The sequence below is a fragment of the Protopterus annectens genome, chromosome 8.part0 (assembly GCF_019279795.1).
Source record: "Protopterus annectens isolate FY-2018-M chromosome 8.part0, PAN1.0, whole genome shotgun sequence".
In the NCBI taxonomy this organism is placed as follows: Eukaryota; Metazoa; Chordata; order Ceratodontiformes; family Protopteridae; genus Protopterus; species Protopterus annectens.
Window position 1 is genome coordinate 1,348,387,541 of NC_056741.1, and position 21,553 is coordinate 1,348,409,093.

The 21,553-nt window shown below is 40.8% G+C and overlaps 1 protein-coding gene across 5 annotated transcripts in view; it reads left to right on the plus strand.

Annotated features, from left to right (window-relative positions):
• TMEM25 (transmembrane protein 25) overlaps window positions 1–21,553 on the plus strand; it is a 311,798-nt gene that overhangs the window by 143,161 nt on the left and 147,084 nt on the right. For 4 of the 5 annotated variants that reach the window (XM_044080903.1, XM_044080901.1, XM_044080899.1 and 1 more), the window contains exons 5-6: window positions 422–490; window positions 15,842–15,973. In XM_044080903.1, the coding sequence (XP_043936838.1) occupies window positions 422–490; window positions 15,842–15,973 (201 nt within the window). The remainder of the gene's footprint in view (window positions 1–421; window positions 491–15,841; window positions 15,974–21,553) is intronic. The other variant, XM_044080902.1, reaches the window with a different exon arrangement.

Genomic DNA, 21,553 nt, shown 5'->3' on the forward strand with positions numbered 1-21,553 from the left:
GGAACAGGAGCGGTCCAGAGGTCGTTCCATTTAAAGAAAAAGAAGAAGAAGCAGGGGTTACTCCAAAATGCAGAATTGACCACAACAACAGGTACTGTAACTGATAACTATATTAACTTGTCGCAAATGGAACTAACATCATCGGATATTTCATTGCTTAATAAAGGGCTGAAGTTCTTTCGATCAGCAATAGACAGTCTAAGCAATATGCTAACTGATTTAAAGCTGTATGCATGCTGCTTAGATTTAAAATTTATTTTTGAACAGACTGCAGTTAAAAGAGAAGATATCTGTAGATGCTCTAGTACATTTATACCCAACAGTCATCTGGTTGCAGTTGCCTTTTACAATTTATGTGAGAAACAAATGAGAGAATTATATGATAGTGGCCATCTTAGCAACTTTTTTTTTAATCTTTCAGTGTCAGAGCGTGAATCCCTGAAGAAACTTGAATTGAAGGAAGGCATTATTATTAAGGAGGCTGATAAAGGTGATGCTATCATTATTATGGATAAATTGAAGAATTTAGACAACATTTTTATGTGTTTGTCTGACACTAATATTTTTAAAGTGATAACTAATGAAGATGTAGACAGATGTATTACCAGCATTAACATGGCAATTTTTTGATTTGCGGATAATGAATGATATCAATATTGATTTATTTAAATATTTTAGTACTCCATTCCCCAAAATACCAATACTATATGGGTTGCCCAAAATTCACAAATGTTTAGAGAATCCCCCACGAGACCTATTGTCTCTGGCCAGGGGTGGATAACAGAACCCATATTAATATTATTTGCAGAATGTTTTATTAAAATATTTACAGTATGTGAAAAGCTATATTAAAGATACCTCTGATTTTTTGAAATGTTTATATGACTGGTTCAATGAAAATGGTGGGAGTAATATTTTTTTGATAGTAGTGCTTGCTATTCAATCACTGTTTACTGTAATACCAAATACATATGGTGTTTATGCTATTAGGGAACTGCTGGTGAAAAATGGACAAAATACCGGAAGATATGTTGAAACCTTATGTGAACTGTTGGAGATTGTACTTAATAACAACTATTTTGTGTTTGATAAGAAGATATACCATCAAGTTTCTGGTGTGGCAGTGGGTACCCCAGTTGCCAATGCCTATGCAAATTTGGTGCTAGATAAATGAGAGAGCCAGTTTGTGTATAATGGACCAGTACAGTATTCAATGAAGGTTAGCTGTTTTAAATGTCTTGTGAATGTTTCTTTTCATATGGCATGACACCAGTAACAAACTGGATTCCTTTCTGAACTTTTTGAATATAAGTACAGATTTTTTTTTAATTTACTATGATTAGTTCAGAATTTAATATTAATTTTTTTTGATTTTGCTATTTCTTATGATGACATTAACATACAGACAACAGTCTTTAGAAAGCCTGTACCTAGGAATAAGTTTCTACATCATGATAGCATTCATGCCCCACAGGTTTTTAAAGGAATTACCAAGGGACAATTTAAAAGGATAAGTAGATTAAATACAGTAACTGATCAATGTCACCAACAGTTAAATTAATTAAAAGAGGAATTTGTTATAAAGGGTTACAATGAGGCTTCTTTACATAGGGAAATTGATGATGTGCTAAGGTCAAGACAAAATGTTATAAAGCCATATTTTGTTGTGAGGTCTACTGAGGATTTGCCCAATGGGCAAAATATACAAGTGAATGAAGATAAATTATGTTATGTGACAACCTGTAACATAGTCACACCAGAGATAAGAAAAATGATAAATATCAATTGGTGAATTTTAGGGTCCCTACCTGAGCTGTGCCCATTGATTGGCAACACCCCTAGATTTTCTTATTGTAATTGCCCAAGTTTAAGCAAAAACTATGTTATAAGGACATGTGTACTGTTCTAGACAGAAATACTTTTGAGTAAAAAAGGAACGATCCCTTGCCATGACTGTTGTTGTTGTGACTTTATAAACAAGAATATTGCGTTTATTCACCCCAAGACAAAGAAGAAATATGTATTTAATTGTTCCGCATTATGTAATTCCATAAATATAGTTTACCAAGTGACCTGCAATAAATGTACCTCTTTTTATATAGGAAAATCAACAAGAAAATTAAAAGATAGAATTATTGAGCATCGGTCAGAAATTAGAAAGAATACTGACATAAATTCTTTGGCAAAAGATATTAATGAATTTGGAGGTGACCATAAGTTTGATTTTAGGGTGATAGATAGGGTATATAGAAATTTAAGAAGGGGTGATATTAATAATAGGTTAGAGAATAAAGAATATGAATGGATTTTATGGATGTGTGCTGACACATTTCCAGGTTTAAATCAAACAATATCACTGAAACCAGTCTTGAAATATAAACAAATGTGCCTGTAATAGGCATTGTGTGGTTTTAAAAGTTTTATTAATTCTTAATTGATTGTTAATTATTCAGTTAGTTGGCTGTGTGTGATTAGTATATAAATGGTTATTTGTTGAGATTTTATACACTGATGAAGGGTTGTTAAACCTGAAAGCTTTGTTTTATTAAGCATTTCTTGTTGAATTTGCGTTGCCAAGTTCGCTTTGATTTAGACTGTTTTATTATATTTGTGGACTGAAGCTTTAATCTGTATTTGGCTTGGTCATTTTGAGAATTTATCCCAGGAAGGAGGACTCATGGAGGCCCATTCGGGATTTCTCCTCTTCCCTTCTGTTTCAACACTTTTCTGAGAGTCCCCTCTTTTAAGATGTTCTCTCTCCAGTCCCTGTTTTCCTTGCTGCTACTTCAGGCCTGTCTTGCCTCACTGGACTTGAAGGATGCTTGTCATCACATTCCTATTTACCCTCTTGTGAGGAAATTTTTTCAGTTCTGTGTTTCTTCCTCACATTATCAGGTCCCTGCTTTGGATTTTGGTCTTTCTACAGCTCCGAGAGTCTTTACCAAATGTCTGGCTCAAGTCATAGCTTACTGCAGACTCCTAAGTATCCAGATTATTCCCTGTCTGGACAACTTGCTCATTCAGGCTCCTTCCCAGTAAGCAGCAGCAGCTTCAGAATCTCAAGTAGGGAACACGCTCAATCTCAAAAAATCTGTTATGACTCCTTTGCAAGATCAGATTTTCTTGGGATGCAGGATTTGCACATTGCCTATGATGGCTTTTCTTCCTCCTCTCAGTCACCTTCTTGACAGCTTTCTTCCAGTCTCCTCTTCCTTTACAATAGGTGTTAACAAGAGAGTTTCTGTGGGCTCTAAGATGCATGGCTTCCGCCATTCCTATGGTTCCTTTCACCAGACTCCACACGAAGAAGCTTCAGTGGTATCTAAACAGAATCTGGCTTCAACATTGTCATCCTGTTTACATGGAAGTAAATGGGAATTTTGGGAACAGTACATACAGGGGAGGAATAAGGTTTTAAAAAAGGTGGGATTTGAATGAGCTATGTAATGTTTGATTGACAATGACTGATGTATAATGTTTGCAACTAAGACTATGTCAGTATGGTTTGTTTTCATTTATATAAATGTATGATTGCCCATGTTATAAGTGATAATTTAATAAAGATGTTTCTTGTTTAAAAAAAAATCTCTGAAGTTTCCCATTCCTCTCTTGCCTTGTCTCAAAGAGGAATTTCTGTGGTGGACTTATCATATGTCTATGTATCCAGTACCTTTTTGAGCTTTTTTCCTCCATTCGGGAGCTGTATACAGATGCTCCAGATCTGGGATGTTTTTATTTTTTTTTCCAACAGCAGGGTCCAGGGAGTGTGGTCTTCTCAACAACTGGAGGGCCACATCGACATGAAAGAAATGAAGGCTCTCCTTTTGCCTCATCAAGCTTTGCATTCCCTCTGGGTTCTAGGTTCTCTCCAGGTTTACACAGACAACACCACTGTCATGTGGTACATAAACAAGAGGCACAAAGTCATACCCTCTTTTCAGACTGAGAATTTGCTGTATACCATGATCTGATCCTTCGGGTGTTTTACATTCCCTCAGAGCACAATCTTGTGACACAGCCTGAGCAGGTCCAGGGTAAATCATCACAAATGGCTGCTTCACACAGAGTTCTTCATGGACCTTATCCATTGGTGGCATACTCCTCAAGCAGATCTGTTTGCCTTGCAGCTCCCCAGGTACTGATCAGGTTGTTGAGTCCTCTGGCTTAGAAAGTGCATGGACTGCCTTTTTCTTGGCAAGGGATGTTTCTGTATGTTTATCCCTCTCTTCCTCTTTTGCCAAGGTCTTGCATAAGACCGCGTAGGACAGACCTAGAATCTTTTTGGTGACTCCCTTTTCGCCCAGACAGCTTTAGTTCCCCCCTGTTTCATCTGGCCAGGGGCAATCATCCCAAATTATCTCACTGGATGGATCTCCTCACACATGACAAAGGCTCTTTCATTCACTCTCATCTGCTCACCCTACATTTGTCTCTTTAGGAGATTGGGTTTTGATTTCTTTTCGACACCAGTTTAATGAGAATGTGCTTTAGGTTTTGCAGGAGGCCAGAAAACCCATTGCTAGAAAATTCTTTTTTGCTAAATGGAAAAGATTTTGTCATTTACGTTACAGGCATGAACAATACACTCTTTTTAGAGGTATTCTTAACTGTTTTTTATCTGTGTGAGTTGCTCTATTCTGGGCTGGCATATTCATCTGTTTAAAACTCATTTGTTAGCCGTTTCTGCTTCTCTGCTGTTGGATCTCTTTTTTTTCTCCAGGTTTGAAGTTAAACAATTTTTAAAATGCATCTTTCACATTAGGCCCTGAGAAGGCCTATCCCACCTTCCTGGAACCTTAATTTTGTTCTGTAAAAATTGACTCTGCCTCCTTTTGAACCTGCAGCTTCCTCTACTTTGCAGTTCTGTACTTGGAAGATTGTTTTGTCAGTGGATTATACTTCTGCCAGTTGGGTCTCTGAACTCCTGGCCCTCATGGCAGTTCCTCCTGTTTTGATTTTTCACAGAGCTACAGTTTCTGTTTGCCCTGCTCCTTCCTTCCTTTTGTCCTTAAATCAGTCCATTAACCTTCCTTCTTTTTCCCCATCACCTCAGAATTCTGGTGAGAGTATTCTACATACTTTAGATTTGCATAGACATTCAGATATTATCTGTGTAAAACTGAAGATGTTACAAAATCTGAGCAGCTGTTTGTTTCTTGAAATGACAAAAAATGGGTTTGGGTGTCTCTAAGCAAACCATCTCCTCTTGGATTTCTAATACCATTTTATTTTTGTTGTTCTTGTCATGTTAAGTAGCTTTTTTTTCTGTTTGTGCTAATTTTAGCAGGGTTCTTTTTTCAAGGGTCTGAGTGGTTGGATGTAGTGTCTTGGGCCACTGCAGGTTTTGCCAAGGCGATCCTTCATGTTTTTTGAAGGGTTCTTCCGTTGCTACCTCCTCCTATCCTTTACACTTGCTTTTGTACTCTCCCTTTAGTAAGGAATGCTACAGCAGTGTTAAGGAAGCACATTGCACAGTTGTGTAAGAACTTCCCATAAACTTAGGTGTCCTACTTTTCACTGTTGCAGTGTTCCGTCCCTCCCTCATTTCCTTTTCTTGGTGTCTGTTTTCTTACCCTCTCTCCTTTCTGGATGCACATTTTCTTTCTTTTGTTCCTCTTGGGTTGCTCTAGTTCTTTTGGAGCAATTCATTTCTAAGGATTAGACACCCATGCATAACTTATGTACTTTACGTCCTGCATGTAGGACATACGTCTGATGTACGGTGCTCGGAAGGGATAAGGCTTTGGTATGCTGGCTTGGATGTATTGCTGTCCTCTATAAGATATCCTTTTCATAAGAAATACTGCAACAGTGAAAGTTAGGCCATCTGCTGTTATGATAAGTCCTTACACAACTGTACTTTTACACACTAGTAGGTAGTTGAATGCACAGATGCATTCATTTGCTGGACACATGCTCCCAGCATCCAACTAACTATGGACAATTATGCTCCAAAACTGGGGAAAAGACATAACTCGTTAGGCATCTTTCTGATTCGAAAAAGTTGTTTAACAAGTTGTTATGCATCTCTCATTGCTGTTAAGCACTGTTCACATGCTAGAGCATTAATAGTTGTTACCAATCATCACAGAAGACTGTCAGGAAGTGTAAACAGTGCTGTTCAAGATAGCATTCATCCTTTTTGTTTGAAAGTGGAATGAAATGTTTAACAAACTTTTAAAGCTGTATGTTAAGTTGTCAATCTCGCCTTCATTCTTGCTGGATGGGTTTGGAGCCGATCCTCAGCTCCGACTCAGCACTTGCTAAGCTCGAGAGCTAATTTTACCAGCTCAAGGCAACCCTATATCCCATGATGCAAGGCGGAGACTACCCAGATTTCGTTTGCCGCTTCGCTAACGAGGTGCCTCTTTTACCAGCTCTAGGTACGTTTTTCTTATAATAAGACTTTTAGTCTCATCCCTTTTATTTTTCATAACCATAGTAGTTTTGTGAACTTTAACGTTTATTTTAACCCTATTCCCGTTAGTGTTCCCTTTTTTTCGGGTTATTTATCCCCTTCCCTAGGTTAGGCCTTAGGCCTTTCCCTTTCCTAAAATTTTTCCTGTCAGGGATTTTTGTGTCTGTTTGAGTGTTGTATCCCTGTTAAGTTTAGATTTTTGGATTGGGTGTTATTTGTGTGTGTTTGTGTTTTTTTCCTGTCAACTTGTGTTCCCTCGACACAGCTATGTCGAAGGACACAAAGGTATCAGGCTTCAAGAAGTGTGACCCGTGCTGTCAGAAGATGTCTCTGACAGATGGTCACACTTCTTGTGTTTGCTGCCTGGGACCTCTGCACCTGCAGGACTCTTGTGCTATCTGTCATGCCTTCAGCCCAAGAGTCCTGCAGGAGTGCAGAAATAAGTTCATTTTGAGGGGCTTATTAAAGCCTGAGAGCTCCCCGACTAAGTCGGCTCCAGGGAAGCCCTCAAAACCTGTTAAGCCTTCGGCTGCAAGTCCGAAGCCGTCGGCTACTGGTTCAACTTCTTTAGTGTCGAGATCGGCTCCGGCTGGAGCCGATCCTTCCATGCTAGAAGTCACAGTATCGGCTCCATCCGGCGCCGATACTGCCAGATCTGGACACTCAGTGTCGGTTCCGGCTGGAGCCGACGTATCCTCGGCTCCTTCGGCTCCACCTATCTCTAAAAAGAGATCTTGATCCCCCTCATTGGAATCGATACGTTCGGCTCCGAGATCACCCTTGCTCTCGGAGCGGAGCCATCGGAACCGTTCTTCTCGGTTGTCCAGGCTGTCTGATCACGACCTCGAGAGAGTGGTGAGTAGACTTTTAAAGTCTCAGGCATTGGCCCAAATGCTCCATAGCCCGTCTCAACAGACGGTAGCTATTTCACATCCACCTAACATTCCTCCTTCGACTCTCTTACAGAGCTTGGAGCCGGAGCTCCTCGGAGCCGTGACTGTTGTAGCTTCGGAGCCGATACCACCCCTTTCGGCTCCGTCGTTCTCTGCTCCGATTTCCTCCTTGAGGCCTTCATTGGAGGGATCCGGGCATCTGGTCTCTCTCGTCGGCTCCGAGGGAGCAAGTGGCATCGGACCCTTGTCCGACCCCGTTCTCCCTCTCGGGGCATCTGCGTTGGTGAGCTCAGCCCCGACATCTGCCTCGGAGCCTTCCCTCTCGGTGAGGCCTGGAATTCCTATCTCTTCGGAGCGGGAACCTTCTGGTCTCTCTGATGGGGGAGCCTTCGAGGTGATGAGGAGTGTACTAGCCCCTGGGCGTAGTCAACGGTCAGTTCCATCAGCTCCTCCCACTACAGTGCCTGCTGACGTCTCTTCCCACTGTCTTGCTCCCGGACTCAGAGATCCAACACCTCAGGTTTCCCCATTGGGAATATCCTCCTCTTCCGAGGCTTCTCCTGAACTGTCAGGTGAACCTCCGCATAAGAGGACATGTAAGAGGAAACATCTAGACTCCCCCGAGTCTATTACATCTGATACTGACTTGGATGAGTTGGAGGGATCCCCAAGGTCCTCCTCTGAAGATGTCTCTTTCTCAGACATCCTTGAACTCCTTAAGCAGAGGGGGAACTGGCCCTCCCTTAATCCTTCCGAGGACGAGTCATTATACCTGGAGGCATTCGGATATCGACCCTCCGCCTCCTGGGTGTCTCCGCCTTTCGACCCTCTTATGGATGCAGTGGCTCGGAAGGCATGGATGGCCCTGGATTCGGTGGAACCTATTCCTAGGAGGCCTTCTAAATTTATTACGGCCCCCCCAGATAGGCAGTATTTGACAAAAGGTGTCCCGGTTGATGCCATGGTGGTGGCTGCAGCCACCAAGAAGGAACTAGCAGATCCTTTAGTACCTGTCCATCCTCCTAACAAGGATTCTAGGACTATGGACAGGTACGGCAAGCGGATTTTTTCTTCAGCGACCTTTGCCATGCGATCGCTGAACTACTTGTGTCACTTCACCCGCCTTCAAAGAGATGTTCTTAAAGAGTTGGGAGAAGTTTTACAGGATCCGTCAGCTGCTGGGTCTCAGGATAAGATTAGCTCACAGCTAGGAATCCTTAACTCCATCGTTAACTCCTCCATGCGGCTCATTTCTTATGCAGCCGATGGAGCGAGTAGGGCCGCAGGCACAGGAGTGGCTTTAAGGCGTCAGTCCTGGATGCGGCTTTGTAATTTTGCAGACCCCTTCAAGGCGTCCTTCACAAACTCCCCTTTTGATGGTTCGACCTTGTTCGGACCCCAAGTGAAAGACACTTTGACTAGATGCGAACAAGATGGCAAGACTCTTTCTGCTGTAGGAGTCCGTTTATCCACCCCTTCAAGACCTTACCCAAAAGGTCAGAAGGGAGGGAAAATGTGGTTCCGCAAATCTCAAGGAGTCACGCCTGATGCACGAGGTCAGTTTACCCCCAGAGGCAGAGGGGGTAACAACAACAGATGCCGCCCTAGGGGCAGAGGGGGTCCGCAGAATCAGAGTAGCAGAGAGCCTCTTTCTAACAAACCCTTCCAGCATCCCTGAGATGTTGCCCGATTGTCCACCTTCGGAGGCAGTCGGGGGAAGATTATTGCTGTACCCAATAGCCTGGCTTTCCCTTTCTCAAGACAAATGGGTACAGTCGATTATATCCGAGGGTTACAAAATTCCCTTTATTCAAACCCCAATTCAGCAAAAGGGAACCCTTCCAAACGTTCCACCCGGTCTAAGGGAACTAGCAGTACCAGAGATATCAAGACTGCTAGCAAAAAGAGCCATCCAGCCAGTCCCAGCAGACCAAATAGGATCCGGAATCTACTCAAGGTTCTTTTTAGTTCCAAAAAAGACAGGGGACTGGAGACCAATATTAGATCTGAGCAAACTAAACAAGTTTGTAAAGAAAACAAGATTCCGGATGGTCACGCTTCAGTCCATTCTACCCTTTCTGGGCAAGGATAATTGGATGTGCTCGGTAGATCTTCAGGATGCGTACTATCACATAAAAATTCACAGGCGCTCCAGAAGATTTCTCTGCTTTCGGCTGGGGACCAGTCACTTCCAATTCAGGGCCCTGCCCTTTGGACTCACTACAGCCCCCAGAGTGTTTACCAAATGTATGGCAGCGGTTACGGCTCACCTGAGACGTCAAGGATTACAGGTGTTTCCATATCTAGACGACTGGCTCCTCACTGCCACCACCAGGCATCAACTTCTCCAGGCCAGAGATTACACCATTCACATTTGCAGAGGGCTAGGGATTTCTATAAATTTCAAAAAATCTGCCTTGTCGCCTTGTCAATCTATTACTTTTATAGGCGCAAAATTGGACACCATACAACTTTCAGCAAAGTTAACAGACCAAAGGATCTTGGACATTCAAAGTCACGTCCAGGTGATTCTTCTCAGCTACAAAATTCAGGCCAGATTTGCTGTGAAAGTATTGGGTCTTATGGCGGCCGCCATAACACTTCTTCCCTTCGCCCGTTTTTACATGCGTCTTCTACAATGGATGCTATTCGCCCAATGGTCCTTTCAACAACTACCCATGCGTCACAGGATCATAATCACTCCAACTTGCAAAAGGCATCTGACCTGGTGGATATTGTCCCCTCAAGTCCATCAGGGCAGACCCTTTGTTCCTCCTGCCCTGGTCGCCACGGTTACATCGGACGCCTCCCTGATCGGGTGGGGGGGGCATTATCAGGGCAGGATGGTCCATGGCACTTGGCAACCTTACGAATACCATCTGCACATAAATGTCCTGGAGATGAGAGCAGTGCTTTTAACGTTGCAAGCCCTCAACGACTCTCTTCCCCTGGGAACTATTGCAGTCCAAACGGACAATATGTCCGTGGTGTGGTATATAAACAAACAGGGCGGAACCAAGTCCTATCCACTGTGTCGAGAGGCTCTCAGACTTTGGCAATGGGCAATCTCTTCTCAGCGGTTTCTGATAGCAACGCATATCCCCGGGAAATCCAACATCATAGCGGACAGGTTGAGCAGAGCTATTCTCATGCCTCACGAGTGGTCTCTCAAACAATCAGTGATGGAAGAGATTTTTCAGGAGTGGGGCCTTCCTTGCTGCGACCTTTTTGCTGCACCTCAAAACAGCAAATGCCCAGGCTTCTTCTCTCTCTTCCCCCTTCCAGGCCATCCCCCCAGAGACGCTCTAACCCAAGATTGGCCCCGGGGACTTCTTTATGCCTTTCCCCCCTTTCCGCTGATACCTCAAGTAATTCAGAAAGCAACTGCCTTGAGAGCCAAGTTGATTCTCATTGCCCCTTATTGGCCTCGACAGATATGGTTTCCGTTTCTACATCGTTATCTCTTGGTACAGCCATGGCATCTGGATCCGGTTCCAGATCTTCTGACCCACCAGTCGGGGCAGCTGCACCAATCCATACCTTCTCTCAACCTCACTGCTTGGTTGCTCCACTTCCATCCTTAGCCAGGCTTCCTATGATTTCTAATCCCGTCCGGGATATCATAGTAGCTTCCCTAAAATCTTCTACCAGAAGGATTTACACTAGTAAATGGCAATGTTTCTCCTTCTGGGCAAAGGCTAGGAACATAGACCCCTATACTGCTCCGATTCATTTGGTCTTGGACTTCCTAGCTGAGATTTTTCATTCAGGATCCTCTTCCTCCACAGTAAAAGTTCAGCTGGCAGCCATTTCGAATTTTCATATAGGCCTTTTGGACCACAACATTATGTCACATAAACTTTGCAAGGCATTCCTTCGAGGTATCTTTTTACTTAAACCTCCGATTAGAGACCCCCCACCACAGTGGGATCTAAATTTAATTTTAACATCCTTGATTCTTCCCCCTTTCGAACCTGCGGCTGCCTGTTCGTTGAAATTTCTTTCTTGGAAGACACTCTTTCTAGTCGCCATTACTTCTGCCAGGAGAGTATCTGAGCTTCATGCTCTCTGCATTCGTCCTCCCTACTTAATTTTCCACAAAGACAGGGTATCTCTAAGGACTAATCCATCTTTCTTACCCAAAGTGGCATCACAGACGAACCTAAATCAATCCATTGATCTTCCAGTGTTTTTCCCAAATTATTCTGATAGAGCGGAACAAAAATTACATTGTCTTGATGTTCACCGCCAGCTCAGATATTATCTAGACAAAACTAAACATTTTAGGAAATCTGATCAACTGTTTCTATCCTATGCAGAGAACAGGAAAGGCCTTCCAGTTTCCAAGGTGACTTTATCTAGATGGCTGTCTTCTGTGATTACTTACATTTATCAGCTCAGAGGCAAAGAGTTGATTTCTAGGCCAAAAGCCCATTCTACCAGAGCTCTAGCTACATCTACAGCTTTTCAGGCTAGACTTCCAATAGACACTATTTGTGCAGCAGCCACATGGGCCTCTCCTCATACCTTTGTTTCACATTACAAATTAGACTTGGCCTCCAGAGACAGAGCGAATTTTGGTTCCACCGTTCTGAAGAGTCTGTTCCATTGAGCCACCCAGGATAGAGGTGCTAGGGACGCGGTCCCATCCAGCAAGAATGAAGGCGAGATTGACAACTTAACATTAAGAAGTTATGTACCTACCATAACGTTCTATGTTAGTTGTCTTCTCTCGCCTTCTTTCTTGCATCCCGCCCTCCATCCCCCTAGCCTGGTCAGACCGAGAAGATTATGCCTCTTCTATTAAGAGACTTTATCCTTTTTTCTAGCTAATCAGCTTCTAGTGTCACTAGTTTACGTTGATCCTTTTCAGACGATTATGATGATTATGATCGTCATTTTTAGTATTGTTACTTTTCTTCCTCCTTTACAGTTGGAAGAATATATTCCTAATTTCCTTAGCTACCAAACGAGATCTGGGTAGTCTCTGCTTTGCATCATGGGATATAGGGTTGCCTCGAGCTGGTAAAATTAGCTCTCGAGCTTAGCAAGTGCCGAGTCGGAGCCGAGGATCAGCTCCGAACCCATCCAGCAAGAAAGAAGGTGAGAGAAGACAACTAACATGGAACGTTATGGTAGGTACATAACTTCGTATTATGCTTCCTTCTGTTCTTCTGTGGTGGCTGCTCTTTGTGGCAGCAGTAAGTGTTGCAACTTGCTAAGCTGTAAAACACACAGTGCTCCTACACCTTTTTTTCCAGCTATTGTACTACATGGGAGCAGGTACTGGATAAGTAAACAATTGGGTCTGTGATGGTAACCCAGCTTATGTGTTCTCAACACTGATGCCAAGATTCGTCTTTGCTCTTGATGTAAATTTCATGGTATCTGTATGTCTTGAAGACATAACAAGATGGTTATGATTGCGTACCAGATTATAATTTTTTACTTAATGCATGTGTAACTTACCATATGTCACTTTCTAAATAGTTTTGATTTAACTAGATTGGAAATGGTCTCACTTCTATTTAGATAAATGTAGTGATATCTGTTGGTATCAACTAAACCTTCAGAGGCTACCTGCTTGACATTATGCTTTAATTTATAGACAAAAGTAATTTCCAGATCATGTAGTTGTTATACTGCTGTTCCACTGATGCAGCACTGTCAAAACCGATCTATGTAAAACTTGCATAGTGCATAATTTTCATTGACTGTCAAGATGGATACCATTCTAGGTACATTGTATCTTGCCGAACTTCATCTTCTTGGAGTGCATACTTTTGTCTGTGGTAATTATTTTCCTACTTAGATTTAGCTGTTTTATTTACTTCAGATATCTTTGGTTCTTTTGACCTAAATGTAACCTATCTTACTTGTACCTGGGTTGTGGCTGAAGACGTTCTGTTTAAATCAATTTGTGAACCATTTTTGAAATATATTTGCATATTAAGCTGTCCAGCAGAAGAGACTATACAGTACATTAGGGTGTCTGTTCTGCATGTTGCTGTGGCCTCTATTTTAGTGCTGTCTGATGCATACTAAAGCATTTAGTGTTATTGTTTCTTTCTTACCATTTCTGCCAGTGAATAAGGACAGCAGAGCTAGTGGAGAGGTGGCGTGGTGTCTATAGACAAGGATTGATGCCTGCTGGCTGAGTTGCTGTAAAGGACCTACAGTGCAAGTAACATTGCAGTACTTGATTTAAGTGAGCTTTCTTGTTCCCATTTTTAGGTCAGGTGGGCTGTCTTGATCTGCAGACATCCCAGTTTTACCATGACTGCAAGTAGTCATAGTTTCACACTGCAGCGTACATTGTAACATAGTCATTTATCTTCATAAGGGCTTTGCTTTTAATGGGAAGAAACCTATACTTTCACCAAAATACTTCCAAAATTTTTTAATATAATTTATTTATTTAACTCAGTAAGTGAATGGTCCTTCTTAGACCCGTTTCAGCTGCAATCTGGTGTGAATGCAGTATATTTTATTATAAAGTATGTTATCTTTCCTTTATTACACAAGCAGGGAGTAACATAAATTTGGAAAAAAAAAAAAACCCATCAGCAGACAGCTGTGTTGACAGAAAAAAACACCACTGTCCCACCCACCATGCTTTTATTATGTTGTATCACACACAGAATATGAGATGCACACACAAAAAAATGAGCAATCAAGCCTGAGGGTAAATTGCAACTAAGCAAATAGCCCAAAACTTTGTAAATGCTGTGCTTCTATAGCAGATGTGTAATGCAGACTTTCTTCTTTTGCAGCCTTGTCAGTAATGAAGTAGAAGGTAATCCTGAAGAAACCAAATCTGTCAAATCTTCCACATGACACTGTTCCTGCATCATACCATTTATACTTGTCATTCAGATCAGACAGAACTCTACCCCATAAACATCAAAGTCTACAATGCCACCCTTCTGTTAGATAGAGCTTCCTGATCATATGTCAGTCCTTAAAGCAGTAAAACAGACTTTTGATATTTTCTTCATGCCTATAATTCCTTTGATAATTCATACTGTGTGTGTGTGCGTGTGTGTGTGTGTGTGTGTGTGTGTGTGTGTGTGTATACATTATATATATATATATATATATATATATATATATATATATATATATATAATATATATATATATATATATATATATATATATATATAATGTATAATCTTTGTGTAGTCATTTAGCCAACATGTTTTGAGGAGGTGGGAGGAAACAGGAAAACTCATGCAGATATGAGCAGAACATTTAAACTCCACAGACAATAACTAAAGAACAAGCTTTTGATGTACCTTGCCATGCATAATCTGTACAACTTCCAACATTAGGTGATTGCTTATCTTTGAAAGAGCTTCTGATGCCCTAGTGCCCCACCTGGGTTGTACACCCTGCCTTCGAGGGGCTGTTGACAGTTCCACGGAATCCATCCTCAAACCTCTAGGTATCGTTTCTTCTTTTGTCAGACCTTACTTGTGGATCTTGCTGCCACTATGTCTGCAATAATGCCCATAGTTGGCCACCTTCAGATGTGTACTTAAAACATATCTCTTTTTATCTTTGTCTTTTTTTCTTTTCTTTCTGTTCTAATAAACCACTTTTTTGAAGAATAGAATTTACAGCAGCAGCAATATGAACAAATGTAAGTCTTCTACTTCCTAAATAAGAAAATAAAGATTCTTAATTATATACAAAAATCAAAAATTAATACTAGCTGTATTCCAGATATCTGTTCCCTCCTTTCACCCCCCCCCAAAAATAGGGCACATCATAGTCTCAAAGTATAAGTCTTTGATATGGTATTTGATGGGTTATCATCTGTTTAGATGCTAATGTGACAATTTATTCCAAATTAACTATCTATCTGTGTATAATATAGATATATATATATATATATATATATGTATATGTATATATATATATATATATATATATATATATATATATGTATATATATATATATATATATATATATATATATATATATATATATATATATATATATATATGTATATATATATGTGTGTGTGTATATATATATATATATATATATATATATATATATATATATATATTAGTAGGTACTATATGTAGGGCAGCCACTGTGGTGCAGCGGTTAGTGTTGCTGCCTCACAGCAAGAGGTTCTCCAGTTCTATCCTCGGCTGGGGTGCCTTCAGTGCAGAGTTTGCATGGGTTTCCTCCGGGTGCTCCAGTTTCCTCCCACATCCCAAAGACATGCTGTAGGTGAATTGCCCCTAGGTGTGAGTGCGTGCATGTGTGTGCCTTCTGTGGAAGGTTGGGCGCCAGGTTGGCAACTCGACACTGTAAAACTCCACTGCCAGTCATGAGCAGACAGTGATCCACTGTGGTGACCCCTAACCGGGAAAAAGCTGAAAGAAGAAGGTACCATATGTAATGCTTTTAATTGTTACTCTTGTTTTGTGCAAAAAACCCCACCAAATTGAAGTTGCAGCATTGTTTCTGATCAGTAAATTGTCCTTTTATGACAGATATTCTGTTTTCACAGATTTTCTTCAGTCCTGGATAGAAGTGCCTGTTCTTGGGATAATTATTGGTGGCTTGTTGGCAACATTAATTATTCTGCTGCTCAGTGTGGTCACATTCTGTACTATTTACAGAAGAAGGAAAACTGCACGAGGTAAGAAGCTTCAAAAGTATGTGTGTGTGTGTGTGTGTGTGTGTGTGTGTGTTTACACACACACGCACACATGCCTGCATGTGTATAATATAAATATATTAATATAAATAAATATCCATACTATATGCGATGTGTTTGTGTACACCTGTATGCACACATTTTTTTAAGACCTGTACTTGGCATTTTTTGTTCATATTCCTGAAATAAGGGAATGTTTGAAGTATTTAAAGGGCATCTGATCCTCTGCATCCTAGGAGAATGCTTTAACACCATAGTTTTTAAGGGCCACTTAGAATTGCTGGGTCTGGAGTGTGGATCAAGCTGATTGCCGAAACATGTTTGTGGGTCTACTGTTAGTTGTTCTCTTGTCTTGAAAATTGCTGTTTTCGATGTCTAAACCAAGCAGTGTAAGGCCGCAGTAATGAATATTACTCCATAATGCTCACACTTTATTGCAACTAGAACTATTAATAGTACAGCTACCGCTAGTAATGGAAAACTGAGAGATCCTAGGCTTGGGCAGTGTGAAAGGATCGACACAGGCTGAATGAAAAAAAAGGGAAAAAGAGGTTTCTGAAGCACTCTGAATATAGGCAACACTTTCATTTCTCAGAGATCTTTATGCTGGTACTGGTTGTAGGTTTTGCAAGAGAATGAGAGGCTTCATAGCTGAATATGAGAGCTAAATTTGGTACTGAACTGGCTAGTCAGGTGAAGTGGTTTAGAGTAGAATCTTAAGAGAAAGGTACGTAGTTGGCTTTTAAACAGTATGGTATGGGAGCAGTTAGTGGGAGGAAGGTAGAGGCTAGGAGAACATTGGTTGAGGCTGATGGAAGAGCATGAGTAAGTGACGATGGCACAGAATACGGTGAAGGGAAAACAGTGAGAGATGTAGCCACATCTGACAGAACAGGGAGAAGGAAGCCAAGCTGGAAGTAGAGGTACAGACAGCAGTGCTAAGTGATGAAGAGATGATGGATCCAGATGTAGCCACATCTGAACTAGCACTACAAGAGGAACAGATGAGAGGTGGTCAGGGAGGCAGAACTACTCATATAGAAGGCGCATGGAGTGAAAGAGACAGTGGAGGAGGCTTTTAGGAAGAGTATAAGAGGGACAGGAAATGGCTCAGGTGCTGCACACTGAATGCAAACGGCACTGAGAGTGGCAACAGGGGGGTGGAGTGGCAGGAGAAGATGCAAGTAGGTGGACTAGTGCCATGAGGCAGAAAATGTAGGAGGTGAATATCAGTTTGGGGGCAGTGGTGACTGGATGCTTAAACAGCTAAGGAGTTTGACTCATGGTAAAGGAAAAAGAAAGGCTAGCTTACAGTAACATTGGCCTTGGGGCTCAGTAAAATGAGAGTATGTGACTGTCATGGTCACACAACTAGTGACCTGTCAGAAGAGGCAACTAAAATGATAGCAAGTAAGGCCTGGGAGGTGGCACGGAATTGCCAGTATTAGGAGACGGAGACAACTTATCAAAGGAGTGTCTGTGCTGACAGCGGGTATGCTAAGGAATAAGACCAGTAAGGAGTGAGAGTGGCTGAAGTAAGGGGTGTGGGAAAAGTGACTGTGATTTAGAAGGATAATGGTGAGACCTGGCAGACAGGTCCAGCTCTGTGGCAGAGATGGCCTCCATCTTAATCCAGAAAGGATAGCAATACTTAGACCTAGGATGGAAAGACACATCTCTAACAATGTTCATACCCCAGATCTAGGCCAGGCTTGAGTCAAGGGTGGCCTTCTTTGGTAGAAGGAACCTTTAGACTTAGGCTATGTCTTCCATGACATCCCTTCATATCTGTCAGTAGACAGAAGTTAAAAATGGTCACAGAGTATAGCAGAGGGGCAAACGAGGGTGATTCTTGAATGTGGTTGGGTATGCTGGGAGTGTTGGTAAGAAGATTGTGGAGCCGCAGGCAGTGTGCAGGAACAAAGAAGGATTTTGCTAACATTATAGAAACATGGCCACTGAGAGTAGATAATGGGACTTAAAGCTGCTTGATATAGACTGTTCAGTAATCTCACATGGAAAGGTGACATCAAGTGATAGATCAGAGAGGAGGAGGAGCACAATGTAATGAATAGAACAGATCAGGAGACAGTGTCAGAACATGTGTTCTGAAATCACCCATGCATGTCTACTTTATCCTGTAGCGCTAGCTGGCATAGGCAGTAGTCAGCTCAGCACCTAAAAACTTTTATAGGCTCAAACTCCTGAATTGAGAGACTGGATCAACAGGAGAAAGAACAGTATTTCTGGAACTGAATTTCTTCTCAAGTCTTGATGAGTACCTTCATGTAGTGGACCCTGTTTTACAGAATTTTACCAAGACAGCACTGAGATATTTGCTATATTTTATATATCATGGAGAAACGTAGATTAAATATAAAAAAGAAGAGAGAGTGCACAGGTTCAAGGGTAAAAAAGTGCCTACTCTGGTGTATGCACTGCTGCCAAAAATGTAAAAGACAGCGTATAATCCTAAGAATGTGGAAATGTTCCTGCCACAGGGTTAGGCCAGGCTTAGGTCAAAGGTGGCCCCCTGTCATAGAAGGAAATAGTTCACAAAAAATAAACTTACAGGCCAAGCTAGAGGCAGCCACATATAGTAAAGTGGACTGTAGATGATAAGTAAGAGATTATGTATTCTTACAATTAACGTAAAAAGAGGAGGAAAAAAAGAATTTCTAGACAGAGGATCTGTAGGAGATAAACTGGAGGAAAAAAATACTTGCACAGTAAAGCCTGTCAAAAGCCACATATAATAACTTATGATCCTTAATAGAACATTGGCATCATGGTTAAACTGTTTACCTCACAGGCAAGAGGTTCAGGGTTTGATTCTCACCAAGGAAAACTGGGTATGCTTAAAATGGTCCACAATGATGGCAAGCATGGGACTTAACTATGAACAAAACATTACCTATATGAGGAAACATGGGACTGCCTGGAAAAGGAAGCAACGGAGGGAGTGAAACAAGATAAGGAACAAAAACAGGTTATTGAAAGATATAAAAAAGTATGGACATGGGGAAAGAAAGAGATCTGATATGGTGTGGTAGTCATGCAGAAAAGGACAAACTAATCTATACAAAAATGCAGCTACAAAGATCTCTAAAGTGAAATATGGCTAAGTCACAATGGTATAGTAAATTTCAAACAGAAAATAAGATTACAAAAGGGGGGTTGTAAATGGGGCGAGCTTAGCGAGGTGGAAATTATACATATAGAAATTGATGTAATAGAGTATCTCTGAAGTAAAGAAGTTAGTGGGGAAACTAATACAGGCAATATTGCAACATGACAGTTCCCAGGTGGAGGAGAAGCAGGGTGAGCAGGATGCATCTGAAGAGGATATGCCACAGAGTGATGTTCTGAAATCTTGTTGTAGGAGACCATTATGAAAGTAAAGTTAAAAATGCACAGCAAAGGAAACATCAGGAAAAAGAAATGAAAGAGGATGCTCTCAGTCCCACAGAAAATGATCTAAGGGAAGACCTGTTTGATTATAATAGAGATTGACCGACATATTAAGATATATGAAAGAAATAGATTGCAGAAAGTAAATAAGGCCCAATATGTTAGATAACTGGTAAAACTGACGAATACAGTAATTGGAACCATGAAAGAAATTCCTGTGATATAACTAAATAAGTAGGTATACTACTGTGAAAGTAAACTAACAACAGATAATGTATTTTTAACACCTTTATTGAATTGTCACTTAAGAGTCAAGATATAGATGAAAATACATTTATATAAATGAAAACAAAACGTTAACATTCACAGTTACAAACATTATACATGACATTCATACTTTATACAATTAGCATCAGTCTAACATTACATAATTTACTCCATTCCTGCCTCCCTTAAACCTCACTCCTTCCCAAAACATTATTCTGTATGTATTATTCCCACAATTTCCATTTTATATGTAGTTTGCTCCTACTCATATCTAAAGATCCCTCTTCCAGTTCTTTATCTGTATTACAATATTTACTACAAATACAGTTAGTTTAGACTTTGATTTCCATTTTCTAGCAATTACTTTTTTGGCAGCCACCAGAATTAAACATAACAATACCTTACTTATGTATAGGCAGTTCTGATTGTGTATACCAGCTCAGAAAAATAATTTCCTTAGTTACACCTATTTTCTCACCCAGTATTTCTGATCATCCCAATCTTTTCTAATCTCCTCTGTTTGATTCCTGTAGTTATTGTGCAATATTGTATATGCCCTACTCATTTTCCTTTTTTTAACAGCAGCTTCTGTTCTAGATTCTACAAAAACTCTACGAGAGCAGGTCTTTCACTTAGGATTCCAAATGTCTTCTTGGCCTCCTCCCATTCTCTTGCCGTTCCCTCTCTAGTTATTTGCTCACAATACCTTGGTTCCATTGCCATTTTTCTTTAGTAAATTCCAGCCCCCCTTGCCTATTCTCTGTACCCTAATTGCAGTCATTCCTTGTCGGCAGAATCTCCTTTCTCCATTTTTGCATTGGTTTAGTTCTTAGAATACTTTCTGCTACTGTATAAATATAATATTCTGTATGGCTGTTGTTCTCCTTAAGGGTCTGCATAGAGAATCCCACTCTGTCCTTACATCTTGAATTCCCCCCTGCTTCATCGTCATCCCTTTCCATTTTGAATTAGAGCTTTCTGCTTTTCTTATGTATATGAGCCTTAACTGTGTAGTTCTAAAATATCCCTTCAAATTGGGTAATCCTAAACTACTGTGTTCTTTTGGAAGGATCAACTTATCTCACGTGACCCTTGCCCTCTTCCACTTGGATAATATCCTTCAACTCTTTTATTAATTACTGTCCACAACTTTTCCTCTGGTTGATAACAATATGCCTGACCTGTATATGAAACTAAAAGGACTAAAAACATTTTTACTGCTTGTATCTTGGTATCCATATCTATAGGCAAGAGCTTCCAGCTTCCCAGTGTTTGTATTATTGTTTGTTTAGTCTCTTCCCACATATTCTTGGCTGCCATAAGAGAATCATTTTAACCCATTTTCCTAAATACTTCATTTTATTGTATCCCCATATATATGGGTATTGCTGAACCAATTCATGTGTAAGTACATAGTTTGCAGCTGTAGTCCTGAAACTGTCTCAGAATGTTCCACAACACTGAGATGTCCTTTTCTGGCTTTTATCAGGTACAAAATAAAATTGTCTGCAAATAAAGCCAACTTTTCTTGATTACCATACCAGTTATATCCTTGAATTTCTTAGTCCCTTTTTTTCTTTGCCAGTGGCTCTAAATACAATTAAAATAAAAAGTGTAATGAGGACACCCCTGCCTGGTTCCTTTGTTCAGTCTCAACTTATCTGAGAGGAACCGTCCCACTCCTCAAGAGTGAACTTGCAAGCTGTCCTAAGAACTATAGTGATAACAGCATAAAAAGGTAATAAAAGAACATCATCTGGAACAAAAGATCATCTATTGTTAAATAAAACCATAACAGAAAACTGTAAAAAGGGGCAGAATGTAAGTATGGTGTGGATAAATTACAAAAAAAGCATTCAACGGCATTCCACATTCATGGATTAC